General features: G+C 39.9%; 1 protein-coding gene across 1 annotated transcript in view; it reads right to left on the bottom strand.

Moving 5' to 3' along the window:
- Positions 1–14,419, bottom strand: part of COL11A1 (collagen type XI alpha 1 chain) — a 253,934-nt gene that overhangs the window by 125,816 nt on the left and 113,699 nt on the right. Inside the window, exons 7-14 of the mRNA XM_073642853.1 lie at positions 13,482–13,574; positions 8,536–8,820; positions 6,944–7,006; positions 5,078–5,119; positions 2,503–2,565; positions 1,800–1,874; positions 1,013–1,096; positions 834–890 (exon numbers count right to left, since the gene is read on the bottom strand). Of these exons, the coding sequence (XP_073498954.1) occupies positions 834–890; positions 1,013–1,096; positions 1,800–1,874; positions 2,503–2,565; positions 5,078–5,119; positions 6,944–7,006; positions 8,536–8,820; positions 13,482–13,574 (762 nt within the window). The remainder of the gene's footprint in view (positions 1–833; positions 891–1,012; positions 1,097–1,799; positions 1,875–2,502; positions 2,566–5,077; positions 5,120–6,943; positions 7,007–8,535; positions 8,821–13,481; positions 13,575–14,419) is intronic.

Below are 14,419 nucleotides of genomic sequence, written 5' to 3'. Positions count from 1 at the left end.
TGCCTATCTAAACACTATCCTTACAATTAGTCATTGTCCCCCATACAAAGGAACAAATAAGGTTTAAAGGGGTCGTCTCATGTTGTAAAAATAAGTAACATTTCAGTTTTCCTTTTATTAAAAATCCTCTCCTGAAGAATAGGGAGTTTTTTAAATTTTTTGGTGTGCTGATTATTGCCTTGGTTACCAGCCACCTCGGCAGTCTGAGAGTGGACAGTCATCTAGGCAAGGAAAACAGGACGCTTGAAGGTTTTATGTTTTAATACCTGCAATCCGACAAGTGCCACTCTGAAGCTGGTTCCAGCCAGCGTCTACGCCCCTAAACATCCTTCATGCTACATTGGTGAAGCTGCATCTGCTAGCAGTATGGTAGAATGCTGAGTGGTGAACCATGGTCACCGCCATGCTGCTGGTCTGAACTTTCAATCTTCAAGAGTGCACCAACCTACTGCAACCAAGGACCCGGAAGACAGAGAAGTGGTGTGCTCCTGAAGTCTGAAGCGTTGTGCTCCTAAAGTCTGAAGCGGTGTGCTCCTAAAGTCAAAAGCGGTGTGCTCCTACAGTCAGAAGCGTTGTGCTCCTGAAGTCAGAAGCGGTGTGCTCCTGAAGTCAGAAGCGGTGTGCTCCTGAAGTCAGAAGCGGTGTGCTCCTGAAGTCAGAAGCGGTGTGCTCCTGAAGTCAGAAGCGGTGTGCTCCTGAAGTCAGAAGCGGTGTGCTCCTTCAGACAGAAGATTGCTGCTGCTCCAAAGTGTGAATACGGACAATACAAACAAGTACAATTACAATATGAAGATGTAAGATGTCATTGTAAAAATAACTAATAAGTTACTTACCACGGGACCAGACCTTCCTGTAAGACCCATCGGACCTGAAGGACCTCTCATAGCAATCTTTAAGTAAAAAAAAGTAGAATCACTGAAATATATTAGGATAGGAATAAAAATATCTCATTTCTTGTTGGTTAAGCTTCTGTTTCACAATGTTACCAGGTCATATTAAGTCTATTACTCACACGGGCCTGTTGGAGAATAGCCTGAGCTTGAGCTTCCTGAGCAGATATAGGTGGTCCTTTTTCCCCATCCCCAGTATACCGAAACTGGAAAACAAAATAAAAGTCAGAATGTATACAGGTTGGTTGACATATCAAGAATTTGCACTTGTATTCACTGTGTGTTTTACACTTTAGCTACAACTGAGTATCGATTTTTTTCTAAGTGTGATTGATTGAATGAGATCATAGGCTTAGAGTGCTTTCACATTGCATTTCTGCACCCGTTCAGTGGCCCCGTCTGGGCAGACGTCCAAACCCCCAGCAAAACGGGATACGAATGTATGCGCCGATGGGGCCATAGACTGCTATGGTGACGGCAGAGCAAATGTGCGCTCTGGGATGCACCATTTTCGAGAGGGTATGCCCACAAGAGGCGGACACTCAGATGTAGTAGACTGGTCTGAGTGTCCGCCTGCTGTAGGCAGTCACTCCCGAAAATGATGCATGCCAAAGCGCATGTTTGCTCTGTTGTCATCATAGCAGTCTATGGCCCCGTTGGCACCCATAGATTATTGTTTTCCAGAAACTGAGTCACTCCTGTCCATGCCCTGGGTCCTGATTTGAAACTCAGCATAAATTTGTGCTGGTATTAGCTGCATCAGTAATAACTCCTATAAATAATGCATGAACTTTAGTTATACCATATTACACTACTTAACTACTTAAGCTTTTTTATATACTATGAACAAACAAAAAATGGAAAGAAAATGTAATACATGGAGCACAATATCTGAATATATTAACTTACAGGTAACATTAACATAGTACCAGGAGGTCCAGGTAAACCATCAGCACCAGGAAGTCCAGGACGTCCAGGTGGACCCTAAGGAGGAAACACACATTAAGTCATACCGTAAGTAAGAGTTTGCATTACAAGTATAGGGACTTTATAAAAACCAACAATTATAAAGTACTTTTTAGAGCAGTTTTTAATTTAAACTGTTCAAAACTTGCACCAAATCTTGACATATGGCAAGATTATCTTTTATCTTCATGAAAAAAAATGTTAAATGATGTGAAAAGTGGGTGTGGTCTCTAAATGGTGATGATAATCTCTCATTAATTGCTGGGGGGAGAAGTCTCTAAAGAGTGGGTGTGGTCTCTAAAGGGGTGTGGCCTTTAAAGGGCGTGGTCTCAAAAGCGTGTATGTGTGGCTTCTAAAGGGCGTGGTCTCAAAAGCATGTATGTGTGGTCTCTAAAGAGGATGTGGTCTTGATGTTTAAAACAAGTTTATTAACTTGCATGCCAAAAAATGAATGGCTCAATATTTATTGCAAATTTTTGCAATTTTATAGCAAGTACACATTTAATTTCTGACTTTCAAATACGACTTTCATTGAATTTCAGGCAAACCACTCCAACTATCATTTATTTTGCACCAGTCTAAGTAAATTTTTGGTCCGAAATGCATATTATATAAGCACATGACGGTCATTGCTGATGGTACTTACTCTCTCACCAGGGTCTCCAGCTGGGCCAGATGGTCCTTGTAAACCAGGAGGTCCAGTAAGACCCTAGAAAACAACAAAAATATAACTGTCATACCGTAAAAAAAATATAAGCTGAAATCTCTTCCTATAATATACAGACGCTATGGAAGTTTTAACAGTAATTCATGTTAATAGAACATACTGTACATTTCTCATAGTATAAGAGAAGTTGGATGCTTCATCCTATTTCCAGCCTCTTGGTAAGAAAGATGAAACACACCACATGGAGGCAGTAGCTATAGAGAGGAAAAGGAAGGCAAGGTCTGCAACTTTGGACTCCATTTAAGCAGTTTATGTATTTTACATCAGAACTAATAATGTAGACTACTATTGTGCTCAGCTTAAAAGACCAATGCCATTAGAAGAACGGTGAAAAGGAGTCCAAAGTTGCAGATTTTGGATTCTGTTTGCCTCATTATTCTCAATGGCTCCATTGGGGGTTCTGTCTGAATCCCACTTTCCTGTTTTTCAGACGGAAATCCCTGACAGACAGTAAAGAAAGCTCAAACATGGTGTGCAGCGAGCCTGAGGCTGTAGCTTGGGATCAGTAGGAGATAAGTAATGTAAAGTGTTTACTCAACATTTTATCCACGGGAATATAACCATGTATTAAATTGTGTACTGATATATTAAAAGTTATAATAATGCGTTTTACATTTAAGACATCATCGTTAAAAAAATCAAAACAGATTTATTTTTCTCAGTTCAACTCGAATTTAGCATAAATGCTCCAAATTCTGGGTCAATTTTCCAGAATTTGTCCTATCCAGATTTAGATCTATTCATTATGCAATGAAACTCCGTTTGTGACTCATGCAAAAAGGGCGTGACTTTGGCCGCTATGGGGCCTGTGAGTTGGAGGGCCGCTGTCCCAAAGTGGGTGACATGCCTATCTTCCTGCCAGGTATCTAGATTTCAATGGTATCTGTATCACCAGGATATAGATACTGTTGAATACAATGGTGGAGAAGGGCACCAAAGGCTTCTTTGTTTTCCACTCAGCCTGTGCATCTGAGGGTCAATGTAACAATTGCAATGGTTTCATTAGATCATGCCTGCTGTCCGGAGCCTCAGTCTACGCGTTGCACAGAGAGAAGTACCGCATTGGGGGAACATACCTAGGTGAGTTTTTTTTTTCATTAGTATTATTTTGTCTTGTAGAAGTTATGGGGGTCTCATAATGTGTATGGGTAGACTATGGGGCCATACTATTGTCTATAGAGGGCTGTGGGGCCATTATACTTTGTATAAGGGGCTGTAGGGCTATTATACTTTGTATAGGGGGGTTTGTGACAATAATACTGTGTATACCGGAGTGTGGGTCCATTGTACTTTGTATAAGAGGGGCTATGAGAAAATCAAACTGTGTTTTGGGGTTGTGGGGCCATCATACTTTGTATAGGAGGCTATGGGGCCATCATACTGTGTATAGAAGGCTATGGGGCCATCATACTGCGTAATGGGGAACTATGAGGTCATCATGTTGGGTTTGAGGATGAGTATCCATCATACTATGCATAGGTGGGCTATGGGACTATGAAACCATGTAAAGGGAGTTAGGGGCTATCATACTGTGCATATGGGGCTGTGTGAGCATTATACTGTGTGAGGAGGGCTATGGAAGCATCATACTGCATCACACTGTTTAGGTGGCCGGGGGGCCATCATACTGTGCAGTCGGACAATGGGGGTATCATATTGCATGGACAGGCTGTGGGGGCCATTATACTGTGTTTGCGATTGTGGGAGAATACTGGAGACATCATACTGTGGGGAGCTCACTGTGGGGACATCATACCGTGAATATTCACTGTGGGGATATCATACTGTGCTGAGGCTTCATAGTGTGCTGGGGTCACCCTGGGGTCATTATATTGTGCTTATGGGTGGTCTGTGAGGACAGAATTATGTGAGGGAATTCATTGCGGGAGAATCATACAATATGTTGGGGGCATCATACTTTATGGGGACCATGATAGAGGTGTGGTAGTGGGTGAAAACACTAAGAGGCTTCAGTAGAAGCACAATTACTATGCACATGTTGCAATACATATTAATATCTATAAAAGCTGGGAGGTATGCCTCTCTGTGACTGCGCATATGCGCTGGGACCCCAACTACTTAGCCGAGTAATTTATGTTTTTAGAAAGTGAAGCATAATTAGGAACTTTGCTATGGGGCCCCGTGATTTCCATGTACGACTCTGCAAATTGCACTCAAATTTATGTGCAAAATAAACAATCAAATGGTGTCTTGAATTTAGATAAAATGTGTAAGGATGCACCTTTCGGCATACCGCAAGAGCCACTATGATAAATGTTGTGGACTTCAAGACTACTTGGCTTAGTAAACCTGCCCTATAGTTTTCAAGCTGCAAAAGCAGAATATTGACATATAAAGGTAGACTATAGAACGTTGCACCCAAGTGCATTGACTGAAGGGATAGAATTTTCCATAGTGTAGTTAGGATTTGTTACTTTCTTCGAGTTGACTACAAAAAATATTTGCGTCTCTAGAAAAATAATTGAATACGTACTGCTTGTCCTTCAAGTCCTGGGGGTCCTTCAATCAGCATTCCCTGAAAAAACAAAAGTACATTGCAATAATGAGTAAAATCCAAGGATCCATCAATACTATGTTATTTAAGATGCTGTGTTTAGAACATGTGGTCAAAATTATTTTAAGTCCAGGATCAGGAATGACAGAAACAGAAGACAGTCAGTCAAAATGATTGAATCTCTGAGTGACCTGTGTGAATACAAGCAGGGTTATCTTTTTCTGTGGCCTATTCACGGTGAAATAATTGGTATTCGCTCTAGGTGTCCAAAGGGTCCTGAAGAGCCAGACATCATATTACATTTGTTATTATTCAATACAGCTCATTTAAACTATTGCTGTTGTCAAGATCCACAGCTTACAAATCTCAGGCGTTCGGACTAATATGTTATCGCTGGTTTAATGACTTCAGATTTGTGTGAGCGTAATATAAAACAGATGATGCAGCGGCGGCTAGGCCGGGGATTAAAGTATTAGATAATCAATTGTATCACTGTGCATTTCCATAGGAGGAGCCATATTCTTTTAGGCCCCTGAACAGACACTTTGATGGCACTAAACCTATGAGTTGGATGAATCTAATCGGATTAATTTATTTCATGGTTACCCATTAAAAATTAGATGGTATAGAAACAAGTATGAAACGAATGTATATCAGGATTTCATCCATGATGATATACAGCACAAGCCATTATATTACTAAAAAGGAATTATTGGAATATACTAAGTTATATAAATCCTTGTAAAAAGTCTCTAATTAGGGGAACTGGGAACTCTGCCTTGAAGGTAGACCAGACAAAGACTGGCCTTGTACTATATTTCTTCATAAAGCCCTTTTGCACAATTTGAAAGAACCCTGTTCCCGTTTAGCCGGTAATTACCCATCAACATAGCAGAAAACTTGTTCATTGGGTCATTTGATTTTAGGCATATATCAGCACCCCCGTGTAAAGAGGTTACGTGCTGCCGGTAACATGTGCTGTATACGGGGCTAGTGCTATCATATTAGAAATTGCTCTGTCCCCAATATTACTTGGCGCCAATAAGTGACAGGCAAATGTATTTCATATAGGCCGCACTTTTAACTGGCCTGACATCGGCCTCTGTTAATGGGCTATTAAGCTCATGATAGCTCCTGCAGTTTCTATGGGGTCTAGAGAGATGAGGTGGCCTTTGTTAAAGAGATTTTCCAGTCTAGGAAGAATAGTCTGCAGTTATAAGACTGCAAATTGCTGAATCGTGACAGTGTGTGATGTGCACACTGTCATGACTCTCGGTATGCCCCGTATAAGTGGTCAGTGACGTGACCGCAAGTATTCAATTTGTATTATTGTGTTCATGTGCCGACTAGTCTCATCCAGCTCATGTCAATAGAAGAGAACTAAGAAAAGCTTTGTGAGAGTAGTCAGCATGTGATCGCAAGTATACAAATCATATGAGTGCAATTATGTGGCTGCCCTTCTGCACGGGACACATAGCACACTGTCATGATTCAACAGTCTGCAGTCACATAGAGTCACTGCAGACTTTATTACACTGGACAACTTCCTTAAAGTTGGCGTCATCTTTTCTTCTTATGGGTGTCCACAACTATTTAAGGCTCACCATCCACACATGAGTGTCACAAAATGGAAACCCCCTAATAAGGCAGATAATAAAGGTTTTAAATAGATCTTCATCATTAGTCTATACTGGCCCCTCTCTTCTGGGTACTCCCCTGTTATCTGTCTCTCATACTCTATATCTGTGTAAGGTTGGTTTGCAAACACTTGACCAAGTCAGCATGACCTTCATGTACTGTAAGATGAGACATATGGTCTCCACCATCATTTTATGTCTTACTTACTGGCTCGATAACAGCTGGTTCTCCTTTCTGACCCTTATCTCCATATCCTCCATAATTATTCACCTGCAAAACCATGAAGTGCGATTGTAATAAACAGTTATTAGAATAGATCGTATAAAACATTTATGGTTTATAGCTAATGTAACCTTTGTGAATGATACATATTTTCACAGTTGTTCCCTTTTCTAGACAGCAGAGTAAAGACTTCCGAATCCTTATATAACCGGCTGGTGAAAAGTGAAGCCTTTAGTTCATCAAGTAGTAGGAAACGATCGCAGTAAGTACGCTTTTATTGTATGTATTCTTTTAATAAGCCAAATTATGTCGAAGATTCCATTCATATGTACTAGAAACTGTAGGGATTCATGTTATACCCATCATTGCTGCAATAAATGTATAACACTGAGCAAATGGCTTTAATTTTATCACTAATATGAGAAATTATCTATATACCTAGAATACTTAGTGATCTACAGTAGTATCATACTTAGATGCCCCATTGTCAAATATATAGGGCACTGACTTTGAACTAAACCAGTGGAGCCATAAATATTTTTTTTTATATAATTTCTTATGACTGTTTTAACCTTGACTATAAAAAGTCTAATTCCTCAGCAACTATACATGGCATTGTTGGTTTGTTTTTTTAAATCTGCCATACAGTTCCAGCGACATTCGCCTTTTTATTCAGTCATATATTGATATGGTCCTTATTAGGGGGCATGGTTCATATATTCTCTGGGGGAGTGTCTTTAGGCTGTTTTGCATTTGCACTTTGAGCAATGCCCCCTTGGTTAAGACTATAAAAATTAACATTACATAAAAAAACTTTGAAACTTATGACGGATTTTAAACAAACAAAAAAATTGAACACGCGTAAAATAATTGCAAAAATAGCTGCTTTTAACCTTGAGCAGGTCATCTTTCCAAATGTCCAAATGGCTACTTATGACATTTGAATTTCTAACTAAGTCATATACAGATATTATTACTGAGTATTAGTGATGAGCAGAACCCCTTATCTATGCATGCTCCAGTACTATGCGAGTATCTTTGGCATGCTCAAAAAATAGGTTAGAGTTGCCGCAGCTGCATGTCTCGTGGCTGTTCGACAGCCGCAACACATGCATTGATTGCCTGTTTGTTGGTCAATCCATGCATGTGTTGCGGCTGTTGAACAGCCGCGAGACATGTAGCAGTGGTGACGCAAACCATTTTGTCAAGCACGCCGAAGATACTCGGATAGCACGTTTGCTCCTCACTGCTGAGTATACATTTTTGCTTTTACTAAAGGCATGACTTTTAACATGAATAGTTCTTTTTAGGAATTTTGTACTGACTTCTGTTGTACATCTATCATAGTATGAGAAGTAGGTCAGATATGCAGATAAGTGAACCTCCGGCAGCTATCTAGAGTTGCATTCAATGACATGGTAGCTGTCGTTGCTTCCTACCTTCCAAAGGAGAAACATTTTTTTTTTCAAAAAATAATCTGATTCAAAATAAAGTAACTTGGGATTGCACTCTTTAGTACTCACGATAACTCATAAACCTTTTCCAGTTCAATTTATCTGTAGCCACTGATAACTTACGGTGGTCTCTGAGATATCCTTCTCGGCTGGTACCCCAGGTCCAAATTCATCTGTTGTTGGGTTGGTTGTTTTTTCTTCATAGTCTGTGTACTCATATAAATCATCTTTTCCTAAATCTCCTCCCACCACCGGCTCAGACTCTGTAGGCTCTACAGCTTTCACCCCATAGTCTGTTTCCTCTACCAGTTTTTTGTCTGAGTCATAATCATCTCCAGTTATGTACTCTTCCAGAAAAGGCTCCTCCACAAATGGCTCCTCCACCAGTGTCTCCTCCTCAGGAATTTTCTATCAGTGTCGGTGTGACAAGTGGGAGGAACACACGGTTTAAGGTTAGTGAAAGCGTTAGATGCATAGATGCAACTTTAGATGTCATCAACCTAAAAAGCTTTACGTCATCATTATCTTTTAATTTGGTTTTAGGAGCATATGGTGATTATGCTCTTCTTAGAAATTAAAAGATGAGAATGTAAACATATTTCAATGTAAAGCAGCAGTACTATTTTACAGTTTTCAAGTAGGTGAAACATAAATTATTATTGCCAAAAATTTTAGTTGGCTTAGGTGGTTTTGGTGGTTCTTTTAATTTACTGATTCAATTAGTACTGCTGCTTTCAAAGCGATGCCTAAACCCCTATAAAGCTAGCGTCTGCTTACAATTCACGGCATAGCGATACTCTACATGAAATATTATTAAATAAAAGCTGTTATAGCATCTGCAAATGGCCGATTCCCAAATGTTTTTCTAAATATATTCTTTAAATGTGCATTCCACTTGTATCTGTTGCTGCAGGATATTTCGAAGGGCTGCATAAGTCTGTTATAAAATCCAGACAATTTATCACATGATTCTATGGAATGAAACTTACAGTTCACATTAGCAGAAATGTTCTTGGTTCTGTATCTATGGATATTTACTATATACTATATAAATAAGGAGAATGCAGATTTAAAGCAAACACTAAACAGAATCAGAACATTTTAGGATTTTTGGCAAGTCAATTATATCTAAGAGAATGATTTTCAGAATAATTGAAACATCTTCACCAAAAGATAATTTCATAGACGTTTATTCCAATTTCTATGGGTTGGATATAGATGAAGCACAGATGATCTAAGCAGAGAGTAAGCGATAGGTAGACATCTCTTGGCTTCCTAGCCGCTAATGAACGGTACCTAAGTGCTTTTACAAAATGTTGATATTTGCAGTTCATAGGCAGATAGTGTGGCAAAAAAGGCTGCCATTAAGGAAAGAAGGCACATCAGTTACCAGCTTGCAAAGGAATAACTTTCATCATTGCCTTCTATTTTGTAGATGTGATGAGAATTGTAGAATAAAAATGGCTTTGCTAAATTTGGTGTAGTTGTACAATATGGAAACAAGATATAGAAAGTATTTTACAGTATCCATTAGTACATCACAAATTGTGTATATCTCCATTGCAGTTTTTACGGTTCTTGAGCGAATAATTAGGCAGATTTGTCATCTAAAACCAACAGATTCACTTTTTAAAATGGCATGCCTAGTTATTTGCTGGTTTACTATTTGCATCAATTGGCAATAATATTTGATAGAGTTGCCATCAGCAGAAAGGTTCCTCTGATTAAATATACCCTGTCTCCAGGATTTTGTTACCCTATCTGAGAGCAGCATGATATTGGGGCTGCAGATCTCCCAGTTCTCTATATGCTGAGCTTTGTATAACCCCGCCCAAATCGCTGATTGGCAGCTTTATGTGTATGCTCCGCATAGGCAGAAAGCTGCCAATCTTTCCTATGGGATGGATTACACAGTGCTCATGAATATGGAGGACTACATGGCAGCAGGTTTACTAGTCCTTTAGTGATAATCTCCTGCTGATAAAACTGCGAGTTTATAAAAGCTACAACAAGCAGCCCCATATGTGACACATCACTGAAATCAGGGTCTCTGCCTCTACATTATGTTGCTCTCAAATTTGCCAGCAAAAATCTAGTGGTAGATTCCCCTTAAACGGAGAAAAGAATTTAGAAGTGTGTAGATTAAGTATCTATTAAGTGGGTAGTAGGGTATATCTAACTCAGAATGACTACACCGTTCTCTAGTACTCTGAAGCACTGCCCTCTTGTCATCTATGTCTTCTCGAAGGGTAGCCCTGCTGAAATGAATGCTGCTGGAGGCATCTGCCATCTGAATTATTATGCCGGTGTGCAAGAGCAGATGAAAACTTAGTCCAATATTTTCATTTGTACTTATGCTGCCAAAAACTAGTACAGAAAAAACGTACTAAAATGGAAATCAATTATGGACAAGGTTGTCTCACACGCCATACTTCCATCAGCGGGCATTTTCAGGATCGATGGACCTTCCTTGGAGAAGAGCTATTGTCAAGTAGGTTACACTTCACAGTGCTAGAGAATGGGGCAGAAAGTTCTAAACACTATGCCCCTGATTCATCAAGACCAGTATGGATGATGGGGAGTGTTGGAATCTGGTGCTCCTGATTAACTAAGACAATTGGCTTGCGCCTCACCACTAATTTTACTCCAGTCAGAAAATGGAGTAAAAGTTTTGGCATAAGGTACGTCACAACTCGTCATAAATTAGATGATCTGTGGCATCAAGCTTCCATCCTGCTCGGGCAAAACTGGCATGAAAACAGAAAAAGTCTCAAAATTTTTGTGCAACTCAACGTTGCACAAAAACTTTGCAACTTTTCACAGAGCATTACATCAGAATTCTGGCGTAGTCACTTTGATGAATCGAGGCTTATATATTAATAAGTGACATATATCCTCCTTATCTCCTCTTTCCTACACATTATTTTTAAGGTGTCCTTCTGGGTAAGTTACACTATTTCTTAGTGACAGGTAATTGGAATGATGGTACTAAATGTATGAAAATATACTGAAGTTTACCTTCAACTAAACCAAAATATACCCTTTGTGATCCTATTTTATAAAGCAGAGGTTCTAGATGATAAACTTGCCTAATGGTATCAGCCAGTTTTATTAGACCTCAATCAACAAAATGCACAAAGAGATGGTAACAAAGAACCTCCGTGGATAATAAAAACTGATGCATACTAAAATGCAAAATCCTTAGCAAATTGTCATCTGTTGGTTTTATTTACTAAATGGTAAAAGTAATAATTTGGTTGCTATAGTTTATTGCATCTTTTTGCCCAACATCAGCTTTCATTACTATGAACCTTCTCGGTTTGCAGTGGAAAAGTACATAATAAGCATTACTCGTTAGGTGTGCACCACAAGCAGCCTGATACAGCAATATGAATCATTGCTGATATGTCCTAAGCAGAACTGATGACTACATTGCTTTAAAGCCTAACAGCGAGCAAAGTAAGTAGATCAGTGATAATTTCATTCCCGTCAAATCCTTTTTTTGTTGGCAAACCTGATCTTCACTGTGTTAATCCACAAGGTAAAATGACTGTCATTAAGGTATAAAACATGTCATGTCTTATGTCAACAGTGCTCTTCACACCTCCTTATGTATTGTTGGAGTGTTCTGTTACCAGTATTGGTCCAAAGCCAAAGCGCAGAATACTGTCAGATTTTTCTTCATAGTACAACAGTAACATTTGTAAAATGATCAGACATAATATATTACTAGAGATCAGCAAATGTAATCGAGTAGAGTTGAATTCGTCTTGAAGTTTACGATTTTTTTTTGCAATTCGTTCTGCACAAATTCAAAAAAATGGCAGAATGCTGGAAGTCATTATGCAGAACCATAGAGGGTCGGCAAAAGCTTTTTAAAAAAATGATACTCACCTTAGCACTCGCCTGTCCTGCTATCCCTGCAACCTGCAATCTGGTGCTTCGCACCTCTCCTTTCCTCCTCCTCTGTTGGACGCATCCTTTTTGGTCTGCTTCACTTTACACTGGTGTTTCCGGCAGCAGAATAGGCCTATGATGTCAATGCGCTTCTTGTTGTTGTGGCGCATGTGATGATGTCCCAACTTTCGCTCTCCAAGGTGCTAACCAGGTCTCTCATAACGCACGTTGTGATGTTATGACGTCACGACTTGCGTCTCAACGGTATGGCGTACAATGACATCAGAGTTCTACTTAGTGCCAGAAACCCTCTTGTGGTGTGAGGCAGGCTGAAGAGGATGCACACGATAGTACAAGGCAGAAAGTAAAGGACAGGAGGACCGGACAATGGATTGCAAGGGTGGGAGGAAAGGCAAGTGATAAGGTGAGTATTCTTTTTTTTTTCATGTACTACAGTACATTCCTTATGCTCTGGGGTCATATAATAAGGAACTTTCAATTTGCATTGAGAAACTTGGATGCAAATCGAATTTCCCCATTAAAGGGAACCTGTTCGATCTGATAACAATATCAGTCTGCAGGTAAAGGGTTAATCTGCAGATTAATAGTGTTATGAAGATGGCCGGCCTCAGTAATAAAAGTGCAGCAAACTGGAGAAAATTAGCTTTTTTTCTCCTGGGAGCCACTGGCTTTCAGCCATGCAGGTGTGCCCAGAGCAATTATAGCCACTGCTTACAGAACTGAGAGCGGCGGCTGTAGGCACGACCCGGCACTGACTGACAGCTGGGTCAGCAGTACATCAGGGCGGAGCTGACTGTCAGTCAGTGCTGGGGTGCGCTGACAGCCACCACTCTCAGTTCTGTAATTGCTCCGGGCACGCCTACATGACTGAAAGCTGGTGGCTCCCGAGAGAAATAAAGTTCATTGTCTCTCGGGTGCGGCACTTTCAGTACTCCGGCCAGGCACCTTTATAATGTTATTAACCTACAGAGTAACCCTATATCTGCAGATTAATAGTATTATAGAATTTGACAAATTCTCTTTCTTGAAATTTGCCTTATTTGCTGAATTCGAATCTTAGCAGATTAGATCATCTCTATAAATTACCAATCCATGTTACAGACTTGTAGAAAAAGAAAGTTCCACCTATGTTCATAATTTCTTTTTTTTACCTCATTGGGTCCGGTTGTATGAGAAGGTGTATCTGTCTGGAATCCATAGTCTACTTCTCCATATTGTTCTGGTATGTAATCAACCACATTAGCCTGAGAGAAAAATGCAAGGATCTGTTAATTTAATGTTGATATCTTGTAGGATAGCATTTCAAAAAGTAGGGGTATAGGTATAGGTTATGGTATTAGCCAGAGGTTCTGTCCACTTCTAGTGAGGTTAGGGCATTTTATATCTCATGATCACAGATCTTCGGGGCTGACGCTATTGAAGATCTTGATGTCTTTGCTACCTTTACCCCTATTCTTTTTCTTGTTGATGCCTGGTAAACGGTCTTGCCCTTCTTCTTCTTAGCTGCAAATGAGTTTTTGGGCGTGACCTTTTGGGGTTTTCCCTTTGATTTAGGGGGGACTGGCTTCTTCTTCGTTTTGGAACTGGCTTTCTTCTTCTGCAAAAATGTGGTGAAAGACCGGATGGAGACAATGAATGAAAGAATGAAGAAGGGGAAGTAAGGAAGAGTTTGAAGGGCAGGCTGCGTACAGTTACTCATGGCTTATTCTCTAATTTAATGCTTTTGTGAAGATATCAAATAGACTGGTCAACTGGTTGTCCACCGGTGACATAATACAATAACCTATGGACTGCTTTCAGAAACCATCATTACTTTTTACAAAGACTGGTTTATTAATTACACTTGATCAAATCAGAATATAAGCCACCAAAACTGTAAGTTTACAACACGAATATCTCAGTACATGTATAATAGATTTCTGTAACAAGGATTTACCCAATTGAGGGTATCTTTTTTTTCTCGCTAAAAAGAACCTGCCATTAACTTCACCCAACTTCCAGAGCAAGGAGGTCATAGGTCAGCTGGAGAAAAGGGACTGAGATGACACTGGAGCAGGTGATGAGAGAATGGTGACACACGCAGTGCACA

Source organism: Phyllobates terribilis, unplaced genomic scaffold (genome assembly GCF_046119375.1).
Source record: "Phyllobates terribilis strain yellow unplaced genomic scaffold, ASM4611937v1 Scaffold_8__6_contigs__length_399053987, whole genome shotgun sequence".
Lineage (NCBI taxonomy): Eukaryota > Metazoa > Chordata > Amphibia > Anura > Dendrobatidae > Phyllobates > Phyllobates terribilis.
The sequence above is the reverse complement of the archived record's forward strand: the minus strand, read 5'-3'. Positions and strand labels throughout refer to the sequence as shown.